Source organism: Polypterus senegalus, chromosome 7 (genome assembly GCF_016835505.1).
Source record: "Polypterus senegalus isolate Bchr_013 chromosome 7, ASM1683550v1, whole genome shotgun sequence".
NCBI lineage: Eukaryota > Metazoa > Chordata > Cladistia > Polypteriformes > Polypteridae > Polypterus > Polypterus senegalus.
Window position 1 is genome coordinate 15,821,513 of NC_053160.1, and position 14,530 is coordinate 15,836,042.

Below are 14,530 nucleotides of genomic sequence, written 5' to 3' on the forward strand. Positions count from 1 at the left end.
TTAATTGCTTCAACATAACCAGAATTTCCCAGCAATCAGGGGGGAAGCGGCAGTGCAGAGCAACAGCGGGACACACCAGGGAGGATCTGGAGTAAGACAGGGGGGTATTGGACTTATCTGGTATTTGCATTGCAGCCATTTTGGTACTGAGATCTGAAAGCTGGTATCGATACGAAGTGAACATTTTAATAATAATCCTCCCTTGTGCCCGATGCTTGCTGGGACCCTGCTTAAGACAAAACCCCACAACCGTACTCGGGACAAAGCAGGACGGGTTGGATGGAAACTTCAGTTGCCTTGAGTTGTGAAGATATCGGGAGGAAAACCAGACTGCCTACGCAAAAAATGAACATAGGCAGGGAAAGAACATGCAAACTCCACATAAACCTTGACCAGGCGGAATTGTTGTTCTACAAAACCTCTCATTATGAACACATGCAAAAAAAGCATAAAAGAGGAAGACTTGAAACTGTGAAAACATATAAGTAACCACTTAAAAACTTTGCATTTTCCATCTACAGCATTTTTTTTTCTTCTTTTGAGGAAAAAGGTTTTATTTTTAGATTATCACTAAAGAAATAAGTGACGTGCAGAAAACGGCAGCCCACAAGTGTATTCGATCTGAAGATAAACAGCTCCATATCAGGCAGAGCAGAGCTTCCTGTCATCAGCAAAGCCCAGTGAGAAGATACACGGCACAGCAGTCCACAGCCAGCTTCAACGTCAGTGACGGTGGGGCTCAAATCAACCACATATTCATATTCTTTATTATTAGACGGTCACTGTGGAGCCTACATCAGCAGCAGTGGGGGGCAAGGCAGGACCCAAACTTCAGTAGGATACTCATATATGTGCCTGACCAATTAAGATTAAGAAAATTCCCAGGAACGTGGAGAAAACTTGCAAACTCCATACAGATAGTGATCACACCAGGTCTCGGTCTCGGTCTTTTTTCTTGTCACATGTACAATGAACAGCGAAATTCTTACTTGTGTAATGTCCCTTGCAGACACAAGTAATGATCATAAAACACCAGAATGAAAAAATCTCACACTGAAATCCAAGAGAGCCGCTGATTAATCGCTGCTAACGTGTGTGATTAACTTGTTAAAAATGTCTGCGATTACATTTTTTAACACAAACTCTCTTCTTCTTTTGGCTGCTCCTGTTAAGGGTTGCCACAGCAGATCATCTTCTTCCATATCTTCCTGTCCTCGTCATCTTGTTCTGTGACACCCATCACCTGCATGTCCTCTCTCACCACATCCATAGGCCTTTCTCTTCCCTGGCAGCTCTATCCTTAGCATCCTTCTCCTAATATACCCAGCATCTCTCCTCTGCACATGTCCAAACCAACGGAATCTCGCCTCTCTGTCCACCCTGAGCTGACCCTGTCATGTATGGAGGAATATTTCGGACAAAATGAAATAAATAAATAAATGCGTAAATAAATAAAAGTACTGTGAAATGTGAGCATAAATAAATAAATGTGTCATGAAGTGAGAGCATAAATAAATAAATGTGTCACAAAATATGTTTTTCGTTGCTTATTTATTTATTTCATTTTGTCATAACATTCCTGCAAACCATCATGAAATACGACTTGAAATAAAACTGTCACTTTCACTCGTCAAAGTTGAGAGGGTGGGCTCTAACACGCCCTCTAGTTACTGATTGGTGAATCGATAGCACAAGAATTCATTAGAAAAATGCTTACTACTGCCGATGAAATGGATTCTGCCGAAGATATTACGTATTTCAGAGACAGAATTGAAGATTTATTGGAAGAAATTACAATGTTGGCGGCCCTTTTAGAACTGAGTATTTGACCCTTGTTTTACGAGTAGAAAGTCAGTTGCATATTCGCAGCTACTTTTTCAAACAACTCTACAGCTCTGATCAGTGGTAAAGTTGTTCAGTTCAAAATATTAGTTGGAGCTGCTTTGGGCATTCCATGTCAAAGTACCTAAACTAATACAGCCGTTGCAGCTTCAGTATATCAAACTGGCTCATTCGCCTTGTGATCGTCTTCTCTGATACATCATACAGATCTGCAATCTGTCGTACTTTTAAACCGCATAACAGAAGGTGTTCTATTGACTCAGCTGGAATGTCAAAGGATGGACGTCCAGAGCAGGGAACTGCGTCACCAGAACTGCAGTGTAGTCGAGTTCATTCCACCTGTTCTTCGATAATTTCAAAAACAGTTTCATCTATATCGGAGTCTAAAAGGGCCGCCAACATTGTAATTTCTTCCGATAAATCTTCAATTCTCTCTCTGAAATACGCAATATGTTCGGCAGAATCCATTTCATCGGCAGTAGTTAGCATTTTTCTAATGAATTCTTGTGCTATCGATTCACCAATCAGTAACTAGAGGGCGTGTTAGAGCCCACCCTCTCAACTTTGACGAGTGAAAGTGACAGTTTTATTTCAAGCCGTATTTCATGACGGTTTGCAGGAATGTTACGGACAAAATGAAATAAATAAATAAGCAACGAAAAACCTATTTCGTGACACATTTATTTATTTATGCTCTCATTTCATGACACATTTATTTATTTATGCTCAAATTTCACAGTACTTTTATTTATTTATGCATTTATTTATTTCATTTTGTCCGAAATATTCCTCCATAGTCATGTACTCAATGTGTTAATTTTATCCAGTCAGTTTGACCGCACTTCACACTTAATGAAACAGTGCCAAATGAATCCAAGTCTAATAATAGTACTTGATCGTTTTCTGTGATCCGTCTTGATAACTGTCCTCATCCACACACACCAGCAGAGTCGCCACTCAACCCTCGTAATGCGGGATTGTCCCATATTGGAACATAAAATACAGCGTTTCTGCACTGAATCAGTAAGGGACACTATTTGACTCAAATTTCAGCACACATCATTTCATATTTATGCTAGCTCTCCAAAAGTGCAGAGAATAACACTAAGGACGGGCTAAAGATCTGCGCTGGTATCTGGAAGGTTGCCGGTTCGAATCCCTGTTCCTACCAAAAGAGATCCTACTCTGCTGGGCCCTTGAGCAAGACCCTTAACCTGCACTTGCTCCTGGGGTGCTATACAATGGCTGACCCTGCGCTCTGACCGTCATGGGTATGCGAAAACTAACAAATACCTAATATGAGAAATTGTATAAGATGAAATAAAGAACAACAAAAAAAAAATTCAAATCAATCCAGTTATACAAGCGGAGTGAACAAGTTTCATTTTCGTGTCGCAATAACTTTATAGACGGACAAGAACTGTACGCTAAGTCATCCATACCACTGTTCTGCGTACACATATTGATGATAAACAATTAAGTCAGATTGCACAGCACAGTGGAATGTTCAGAAGAAAACGCTACACACAGTGATGTCTTCTATTGTTAAGTCCATCCACCAAACGTAGAGAGGAATATCTGACCTGAAACAGCACAGTGCAGGTGCTAGCCATGGCCGAGCAGCTAAAGAGCAGATGACACAGAGCGGAGTCGCTCGATTGCTTACATCTCGCTCACACTCCCCCCAACTCGAAAATGGTATGTCGTTATTTAATTAATCATATGTTACATACTGTAGCCTACATTATAACCTACATTAGCCCTTATTATACCGGAATCAATACAACTAGGCAACACTCGTGCTAATATTTCCATTCATTTTGGCTGAAGGTTAAGATAGTTAGACTTATGCTATAATTCATAAATAATACATTCAAGGACAATGTGCAATTTGAAATATCTAAATAAACAACCCTATCAGACACATACTTACAAGTTTTTTTACAGTCTATTCTTTTCTATTTCAAAGCCTAATCCGATTAACGACTTCTCCTCTCCAGGTAATGGCTGCAGAGTATATCATGCAGTTAAGCACAACCTAAGTTCTAATAATAATTCTTTGCATTTATATTGCGCTTATCTTACTATTCAAAGCGCTCAGTAATTGTAGGTTAAGGGCCTTGCTCAAGGGCCCAACAGAGCAGAGTCCCTATTAGCATTGACGGGATTTGAACCAGCAACCTTCCGATCGCCAGTGCAGATCCCTAGCCAGTATTGATTGTGCACGAAAGCTGAACCAGGATTTCATGTTTCTGTTTTTAAATATTTAATTGTTTGTGTTATCATTAGTGCTTTTGGTATGTTGCCTTGTGTCACACACGTGCGATTAGGAGGAAGCTGAGTGGACCAAGTGAAGGTAATTAACCGCCAGGTCAAGAGGTGATAGAGTGCATTACACCTACTTCTGTTATCTCCGCAGGCCAAATACAGGAAATCCTATCTTATTCAATAACGACGACGTCACATCCGGTTCCGGCACCAAGACTGACGTCACTGCCGGTTCAGACGCCAAGACTGACATCACTTTCGGTTCCAGAGACAAGACTGGCGTCACTTCTGGTTCTGGTGCCCAGGACAATGTGGCTTGCGGTTCCTGCCCTTCATGAAATCACTTCCGGTTTTGGCTTTTAAAGCCGCCATCTTTCTACCAATCATGCAGTTCAGGTTTGGGACTCCACCAGTGCACTTCAGTGCTTTATTCAATACCAGGGAGAATATATGGGTGGTTGCCCCAAAACTTTAGCGTGTGTTGAGACTGACTCTTTAACACTTGTAACACAGCAGTCCAAAATATACAATATTGGTCTTCATAAATATTATAGCAACTCTGGAGCGGTGGGTGTTGAGTGGCCTTTGGGCGTTGCTTCTGTTGAAAAAAACTGTTCAATAAACTAACTGAAATAACTGAATATGCATAGACTAGTGATTTGTAACCCTTTTTTTATTAGAAATTAATTAGTCTTATTTCAGCTTTATAGAAAAATACTATTAGGAAATCTGATAAATTGCGATTAATATGAATTTCGATTTAATCGTTCAATTACTTCTGATTACCTTTTTAATTAAACAGCAGCCCTGAAATCTAATTTTAACAATATTCACAGTAAATTACACTAATCATTGCATTACATCCACAAGAATCACAGAAGATGTGGCACTTAAGTGGCAATTTATCTCATATGGCGGACTGGCAGCCTTTTTACCTGCTGGTAGGAATTGTTCTTAAATCGTTCTGGTGTCAATAGTTCTACAGCACCCGCCTGATGTAAAGAGGGAGAACAATGTGTGTGCAGGGTGACTTTCATAAAGCATTTCCAGGACAGTGCTTGGCAAATATGCCCTGCAGAGATGGTAACTGTGTGCCAATGATATTCTTTGCGGTTTTCACCACACTCTGCAATGCGTTGCGGACCCTAGCTGAACTGCTGCCACACCAGCCCAGGATGGACTCTACGATATATTTAAAAAAGGTGAGAGAAAAAGAAGAAGAAGAAGAGGAGGAGGAGAAGTGTGAGGCAGCAACACAAAACCATTGTGTCACCATCACATTCACCTCAGGCCAGTGTTACATGAGTCAGCTTACAGAATGGAGATCCCACACATGACAGACTAGTGCAAGCACAACAACCTGTCTCTTGACGTGGACAAGATGAAAGAGATGACTGCTGACCTCAGGAAGGCCCATGCTGTCCACATCCCACTGACATCGAGGGCTCTGCTGTGAAACTGGGCAAGAGCGCCAATTAATGGTAAGCACCTGGCAGCTGACCTTACTTGGTTAATTAACATCACCTCCATAGCTAAGAGGGTGCAGCAGCATCTCCACTTCCTTCATTGGCTGTAGAAGATAAGCCTACCTGCCCCCATTCTCACCACACTCTACAGGGGCACCAACGAGAGCGTTCTGACCTGCCGCATCACTGTCTGGTTTGGGAACTGCAGGTCCTAGAACTGATGGTACACACTGCAAAAAAGATCACTGGGACCTCTCTGCCCTCCAATGAAGACATCTTTGTAAAGCATTGTGAAGGACCGCTCCCTCCTCTCCCATGGTCTCTGTGTCTCACTTCCATCTAGCAGAAGGTACTGTAAAATGGCTGTGCATGAGTGTGTCCTCCAATAAATGGTTATCCCTTCCAGAGTTGGCTCCTGCCTTGAACCTGGGGCTGACAGGGTAGGCTCCAGCTTCAGAGACCCCGAACTGGATTAGCGGGGATCAATAAGAGAGTTTCTTTTTTTTTTGTGTAACATACACTGTATAAGGTCTTGGCTCTTGAAGACAGGCGTGTTATAATTCCAAGATAATTTGAAGGGGCTTTAAGGCAAAATCATAAGTAGATTACGCAAGATTATGGGATGCTTTCACTGTTTAAAACTCTTTCAAGGTGTGTCTGATAATTACAGTCTCACAAAGTACAATCCCAGCTCAGTGCGCTCACACGCTCTGCTGCTCAGGCATCCAGAGGGAGTTAAGGAGGACTGGAGCCGCGCCACGCCTGTTCCATAAAGCTCTGTGCTGACTCACTGATCAGGACGTTCCCTCTACCTCCGTCTGCTTACAGCGGCTGCCGAGCAAAGGTTATCTTCAGGGTAACGTGTCAATGACGTTGTCATACCAAGAGAACCAACGGCACGCCCAGACAGCTTACTCCAGAGCAGCGTTGCTTATGCTAACACGGCAAATTCTGTCGTCGCTTTGCATTTGTTTTGTTTTTGCCTTGAAAAATGTGCTTCATATCGAAATCCTCAAGTTGAAAAATCTTCCAAGTAGAGAAAAGAAAATTTGGGAATATGAACAGGAAAGTCCTATATGTACACTACCAGAAAAAAGTTTGAGGTCACCCTGAAACTTTCATGTTTTTGATACAAATCGATACCCATTATTGTCAAGATTTAAAAATATCACTAAGGCATTACTAGTGTATATCAATGGCTGTTACTGCAAGAAATAACTGATTTTTAAATTTGTTAATCATATACAGTGCATCCGGAAAGTATTCACAGCGCATCACTTTTTCCACATTTTGTTATGTTACCGCCTTATTCCAAAACGGATTAAATTCATTTCTTTCCTCAGAATTCTACACACAACACCCCATAATGACAACGTGAAAAAAGTTTACTTGAGATTTTTGCAAATTTATTAAAAATAAAAAAATTGATAAAGCACATGTACATAAGTATTCACAGCCTTTGCCATGAAGCTCCAAATTGAGCTCAGGTGCATCCTGTTTCCCCTGATCATCCTTGAGATGTTTCTGCAGCTTCATTGGAGTCCACCTGTGGTAAATTCAGTTGATTGGACATGATTTGGAAAGGCACACACCTGTCTATATAAGGTCCCACAGTTGACAGTTCATGTCAGAGCACAAACCAAGCATGAAGTCAAAGGAATTGTCTGTAGACCTCCGAGACAGGATTGTCTCGAGGCACAAATCTGGGGAAGGTAACAGAAAAATTTCTGCTGCTTTGAAGGTCCCAATGAGCACAGTGGCCTCCATCATCCATAAGTGGAAGAAGTTCAAACCACCAGGACTCTTCCTAGAGCTGGCCGTCCATCTAAACTGAGTGATCAGGGGAGAAGGGCCTTAGTCAGGTAGGTGACCAAGAACCCGATGGTCACTCTGTCAGAGCTCCAGAGGTCCTCTGTGGAGAGAGGAGAACCTTCCAGAAGGACAACCATCTCTGCAGCAATCCACCAATCAGGCCTGTATGGTAGAGTGGCCAGACGGAAGCCACTCCTTAGTAAAAGGCACATGGCAGCCCACCTGGAGTTTGCAAAAAGGCATCTGAAGGACTCTCAGACCATGAGAAACAAAATTCTCTGGTCTGATGAGACAAAGATTGAACTCTTTGGTGTGAATGCCAGGTGTCACGTTTGGAGGAAACCAGGCACCGCTCATCACCAGGCCAATGCCATCCCTACAGTGAAGCATGGGGGGTGGCAGCATCATGCTGTGGGGCAGGAACTGGGAGACTAGTCAGGATAAAGAGAAAGATGACTGCAGCAATGTACAGAGACATCCTGGATGAAAACCTGCTCCAGAGCTCTTGACCTCAGACTGGGACGACGGTTCATCTTTCAGCAGGACAACAACCCTAAGCACACAGCCAAGATATCAAAGGAGTGGCTTCAGGACAACTCTGTGAATGTCCTTGAGTGGCCCAGCCAGAGCAGAGCCAGACTTGAATCCGATTGAACATCTCTGGAGAGATCTTAAAATGGCTGTGCACCGACGCTTCCCATCCAACCTGATGGAGCTTGAGAGGTGCTGCAAAGAGGAATGGGCGAAACTGGCCAAGGATAGGTGTGCCAAGCTTGTGGCATCATATTCAAAAAGACTTGAGGCTGTAATTGCTGCCAAAGGTGCATCGACAAAGTATTGAGCAAAGGCTGTGAATACTTATGTACATGTGAGTTCTCAGTTTTTTTATTTTTAATAAATCTGCAAAAACCTCAAGTAAACTTTTTTCACGTTGCCATTATGGGGTGTTGTGTGTAGAATTCTGAGGAACAAAATGAATTTAATCCATTTTGGAATAAGGCTGTAACATAACAAAATGTGAAAAAGTGATGCGCTGTGAATACTTTCTGGATGCACTGTATGTCTACTAAGCCTCATTTTCAGCAGCCATTCCTTCAGAGTCCTAATGGTCAACTCTCTTAGCTTATACTTAATTAGTTATATGCTAATGCTAATTGGTTATTAGAGAAACCTTTCTAACTGCATACGCACCAATGAGAGCCGTTATTCTATGCACTTGTGTTACAAAGTCCTGGCATTTCTAAAGTTTAGCTCTGGGTTCAAAAGTATCACATTTGGTCAAAAGTGTCACAGTGACCAACTCTCTTAGGTTATCCCATACTAGCCAGGTGTTAATGCCAGTTGGTTATTAGAGAACCCTTTGTAACTGCATTAGCACCACTGAAACCTGTTATAAAGTTCACTGGAGTGGCAAGATTCTGGCATTCCTAAAGTTCATTTCGGAGTTCAAAAATGTCCAAGAAAAATGCCAGTCTATTAGTACATTTTATTATTATAGATTTTTTTTTTTTTTGCATAATTAAGGTTATTCCATGTGATACAGCCGTGGCTAAAAATTTTGAGAATGACACCAGTATTGTGTCAAGTAATGGACTGGCGAGCTTTGTTGGGCTGAACGGCCTGTTCTCATCTAGATTGTTCTAATATTGTAATTGGTTTTCACAAAGTTTGCTGCTTCAGTGTTTTTAGATGCGTTTGTTAGATGTTTCTATCACATACTGAAGTAGAATTACAAGCATTTCATAAGTTTCAAAGGCTTCTCTTGACAATTACATGAAGTTTATACAAAGAGTCCATATTTGCAGTGTTGGCCCTTCTTTCTTTTTCAAGACTTCTGCAATTCACCCTGGCAGGCTGTCCATCAACTTCTGGGCCAAATTCTGACTGATGGCAGGCCATTCTTGCATAACAATGCTTGGAGTGTGTAAGAATCGGTGGGGTTTTGTTTATCCACCTGCCTCTTGAGGATTGACAAGAAGTTCTCAATGGGATTAACGTCTGGGGAGTTTCCTGGCCACTGACCCAAAATGTCAATGTTTTGTTCCCTAAGCCACTTAATTATCACTTTTGCCTTATGGCCAGGTGCTCCATCATGCTGGGAAAGGCATTATTGATCACCAAACTGTTCTTGGATGGTTGGGAGAAGTTGCTCTCGGTGGAAGTTTTGGTCCCATTCTTTGTTCATGGCTCGGGATCGGGGCACCACCAGTGCAGAGCTTGCTCAGGAATGGCAGCAGGCAGGTGTGAGTGCATCTACACGCATAGTGAGAGAAGAAGTAAAGATTTTTGGAGGACGGCCTGGTGGGTGTCAAGAAGGGCGGCAAAGAAGCCAAGAAAAACATCAGGGACAGACTTGGGATTGGACTGCTGGGGTCAAGTAATTTTCTCTGATGAATCCGCTTTTCTGATTGTTTGGGGCATCCGTAAAAAAGAAAAGGTGAGCGGTGCTACCATCAGTCATGTGTCCTGCCAACAGTAAAGCATCCTGAGACCATTCATGTCACGTGGGGTTGTTTCTCAGCCAAGGCAGTCGTCGGCTCACTCACAATTTGCCCTAAGAACACAACCATGAATAAAGAATGGGACCAAAACATCCTCCGAGAGCAACTTCTCCCAGCCATCCAAGAACAGTTTGGTGACGAGCAATGATGGAGCACCGGGCCATAAGGCAAAAGTGAGAACTAAGTGGCTCAGGGAACAAAACATTGACATTTTGGGTCTGTGGCTAGGAAACTCCCTAGATCTTAATCCCATTGAGAACTTGCGGTCAATCCTCAAGAGGCGGGTGGACAAACAAAAACCCACCAATTCTGACAAACTCCAAGTATTGATTATGCAAGAATGGGCTGTCATCAGTCAGGATTTGGCCCAGAAGTTGAGTGACAAACTGCATGCCAGGGCAAATTGCAGAGGTCTTGAAAAAGAAAGAAGGGCCAACACTACAAATAACCTTAATGGAATTGTCAATAAAAGTCTAGGAAATGTTTCTAAGGTGTAGTGATGTAGAATTACAAACATCTGACAAGATCTAAAACCACTGAAGCAGCAAACTTTGTGAAAATTAATATTGGTGTCATTCTGAAAACTTTTGGCCACGGCTGTACACTGCCAAGTAGCTGAGAGAAGAGGGGCAAACTGGATCAGACCAGGATACAAAAAGAGATCCAGATGAACAGCTGCATTAGAGGAGAAGGACATCAGAGTGTGAAGTCTGAGAAACAAACACCTTACTGGTCCTCAGTCGACTTCTTCTTTAAATAAACACCAAATTAACAAGTGTCATCTGCAACAGAGAAAAAATGACTCGGGGATGCTGGCCACAGTGGCAGAGTTTCAAAGAATAAGCCAAACGTGAAACGGGCACGTAAAAAGAAAAGGATAAAAACATTGCACAGAAGATGACTGGAAAAGCAAATTGTGGTCAATATCCTGGAGTGGCCTTTTCTTTGTACCTGACAACACTTTCATTTGGTGTGTATTTAGTGAAGAAACCAACAGAGGACCTGTGAGGCTTTTATTTCTCACTCTAAACCACGGGTGTCGAACTCCAGTCCTCGAGGGCTGCAGTGGCTGCAGGTTTTCATTCTAACCATCTTCTCATTAGTGAGCAGTTTTTACTGCTAATTAACTTCTTTTGCCTTCATTTTAATTAACTTGACTCGAGCCCCTTAGTTGTCTCTTTTTCCTTAATTAGTAGCCAAACAATAATGAGACATCAAACAAGCCACCATATGACCAGCTCACCTGTGCCCATCACACAATATCTGAAAATAAAGAAAGGTGAAGGTCTTGGTAAGGTTGATTTCTCAGGTCACCAAAACATTTTGACTTTGTTCTTAGAAAAAACAGAAAAATCAACAGATTTGGAAATGTCTGCTGTGGTAGAATGAGAGCAGCAACAAGCCATGGAATTAAGTAACGGGCTTAATTAACAGAAAGAATCAGCTTCTCATTAAGAGACTGGTTGGAGTGAAATTGGTTGGAGTTTGAAATCCCAGTTTAGCTGGTCATCTGTTGGCTCGTTTCACATCTCATTTCTGTTTGGCTGTCATTTAATGAAGAAATAAATCAATTCAGAGGACTGAATCCATAAAAACAAGGCTATTGAAATGAAGGGAAAAGGAGTTAATTAGCAGTGAAAACTACTCACTGATTAGACAAAGGGTTAGAATGAAAACCTGCAGCCACTGTGGCCCTTCAGGCCCAGAGTTCAACACCCCTGCTCTACAGACTCTGATGTTCTTCCCCTCTTTTTCTATCCTGGTCAGATCCAGTTCACCTGCTTCTCTCAAGACAGTAACAGACACCTTTGTATGAAATTTTCAGTTTTTTGGCAATCTGTTGCATGTCATAACCTTCATTCTGCAAAGACCCAACAAACTAACTGACATGTTTCTTGAGACAGATGTTTCATTTTTGGACATTTTGTAAGGTTTCTAAACTTTTTTGGGGTTCCCTCCAACGGGACGTCATGCCGAAGAGCATCCCGAAGCATGATTGCTGTCTGTGGAAGACTGCCTATCAGCTGCCAGGGCAACCGCAGGCTCCCAGAGCTACAGCAGCTTGTGGCGAAAACAAATCGGAAAAGATCGCAGTCGCACCCTGAGCGCCTGCCGTCAATGGGGGATGCAAGGAACGTTATAAATGCAGGGAACAGGATTACCTGGCCACGACCCTGCCTGATTTCTGTGTCACAACTTTTGAACCCAGAAATGAACATTAGGAATGCCAGGAATTTGTAACACAAGTGCACAGAATAGCAGGTTTCAGCGGTGCTAATGCAGTTAGAAAGGTTTCTCTAATAACCAATTAACATTAACATATCTATTATAAAAAAAAAATCTTGGGAAATCTTGGTAGGGAGACGAGACGTGATCTTCTCGGAAGACAATCTGACATCCCGCGAAAGACACTTTAACGTCACGTGAAACAAGGCAGTGAGACAAAAGGACAGCTGCTGCACAGGCTTTTAAATGATCGACATGCAGCGCAACAAGCAGAACACGCACCTCGGCAGCAGCAGTACAAAGCCAGCAGCTGATCCATCCGCATCTCCTTAGCGAGCGTTCAGCTCCCCTCCTTCACAATGCGAGCGGCAGAGATGCGAAGTGGCTGGAGTGTAGAGCGCCTCCGGGGGGGTTGAGCGAAGCAATCGAGACCTGATCATCTCGGAGAGACACTTTGACGACACGCGAGACTAAACATAACAACCATAGGAAGCAAAACCCGTGAGATGGTGACTTTTGCACGTCACACCCTGCCAACAATTTAAAACAAGTTCACGGACATCTAACCTAGCAGTTGTTGGAATGCTTTTGGCAGACACACTTCATGTGCTCCCAGCTCTTAAAACAACGACAAGCAGAACATGCAGCTTGCCAGTAGCAGCAGCAAGCCAGCAGAAGATCTGACCACATCTCCTTCAAGGCGTGCTCAGCCCCCACACACCCCCGCCCCTTTACAACGCGAGCGGCAGAGATGCCAAGTGGCAAAAGGACAGCTGCTGTACAGGCTTTTAAATGATTGACGCAAAGCGCAACAATTAGAACACACAGCGCGCCAGCAGCAGCAAGACAGCAGCTGGTCTGACCACATCTCCTTAGCGTGCATTCAGCCCCCCCACTTCACAACGCGAGCAGTGTTATACGTCCCGCGAGAAAGAGATTTAACCACGCCCACGGCCAGAAATAAAGGACAAATATTGTTTTTACAGACATTTTAAAGTAAAAGTGAAAATAATATATATGTAACGATTCCCATGAAAATAACAATCTCTTTAAATTGTATATCCAGTAAACCAAATCTGGGGGTGGGCGAGCAAAGTAAGCAGGGGAGGAGCCCCCTAGTGACTAATTAAAGATAAGTTAAAAAAGAGTTTACCATTACAACTCTGAAGGAATGGCTGATGAAAATCGGGCTTTGCAACTATTTGTGAATAACAAATTAAAAATTAGTCATTTCAAGCTATAACATCCATTAGCAACACTAGCAGTGCCTTGGCTATAGTTTTAAATGAATTTAACAATATCTTGATAATAATTTCTGTCAAAAACATGACCATTTCTGGGTGACCCCAAACTTTTGACAGGTACTGTCAGGTCAGGTCAAGTTGGGGAGCATCCACTGCCACAGTGCCTTGCCACACCCACCACACAATGAAACAGCTCAGGATCCCAGTTGGCAACCCCCCAGGCAGACACGTGGTCCAGTCCCACACTCTGGAAATGACCCTCTATCTGCCCGGCCAGGTGTCACGTGGTTGTCCCCTCGGCCTGGTCCAGCCGCTCAGGTCCTCAACAATGAGGATCACCCACGGGGAGTCGTACCACATGGCTGTAGTGCCGTAACTGACACTCCCCTCACAATGCAGGTAACGTACCTCATTTATATCATCTAAATGAATACATAGAAAAAAAATCATAACAGCACGCACCATGTAAAAAAAAAAAAGGCCAACATAGCAAGTTATCATATATGAATGGCACCATATAAATATAGAATTCAGAGCTCATCACTCACCCGTACTAATGTTGGAACCAAGCTGGAGCAGACGACCTTCACATGCTTGAGGCACTTCTCGTGGGACATGAAGTTACACACTACAAGGAGGAAAGAAAGACACCATTAGGGAGGAAGTTGATTGGCTTTTGTTTTCCATTCTCAAATTCACTTCTTTCAAATGAAGGTTTCCAAGCACAAGGGGCATTACAGGCCACAATCCCTCAGAAATGCACACTTATTCACAATATTCATGTTTTAAATAAAGCCCCCTTTAATCATCACTTAGGGGCCTGATGAATGAAATGCTTCCTGACAGCTGGTGCAGTGGTAACAGAGCATTTGCAGTCTTTACATGCTTTAGATCTTAAGGTAAAGGAAGATTTCATGGTGCAGCAAACACCTTCAATTGTATAGTGTTTGGCATGATACTGGCAATTATTTTTACAAACATGGCCTACAGAATAAAAAATATCTGTCCCACTATGCATATTTCAGATTTCCGCAACAATCTTGCGAGACCACTGGTTGAACATCTCCATTCAAACTTAATAGATCTTAACTATGCTCTTGAGTTGTTTGACAGCTTTAGGCTTCACAGTCTTTACTATGGACATCACCTTTCTGTACACAGTCGTTCCGCA

At 42.7% G+C, this 14,530-nt stretch overlaps 1 protein-coding gene across 1 annotated transcript in view; it reads right to left on the reverse strand.

Annotated features, from left to right (window-relative positions):
• The window catches only part of LOC120532339 (diacylglycerol kinase theta), a 280,803-nt gene that overhangs the window by 155,377 nt on the left and 110,896 nt on the right, over positions 1-14,530 (reverse strand). Inside the window, exon 2 of the mRNA XM_039758242.1 lies at positions 13,908-13,987. Within this exon, the coding sequence (XP_039614176.1) occupies positions 13,908-13,987 (80 nt within the window). The remainder of the gene's footprint in view (positions 1-13,907; positions 13,988-14,530) is intronic.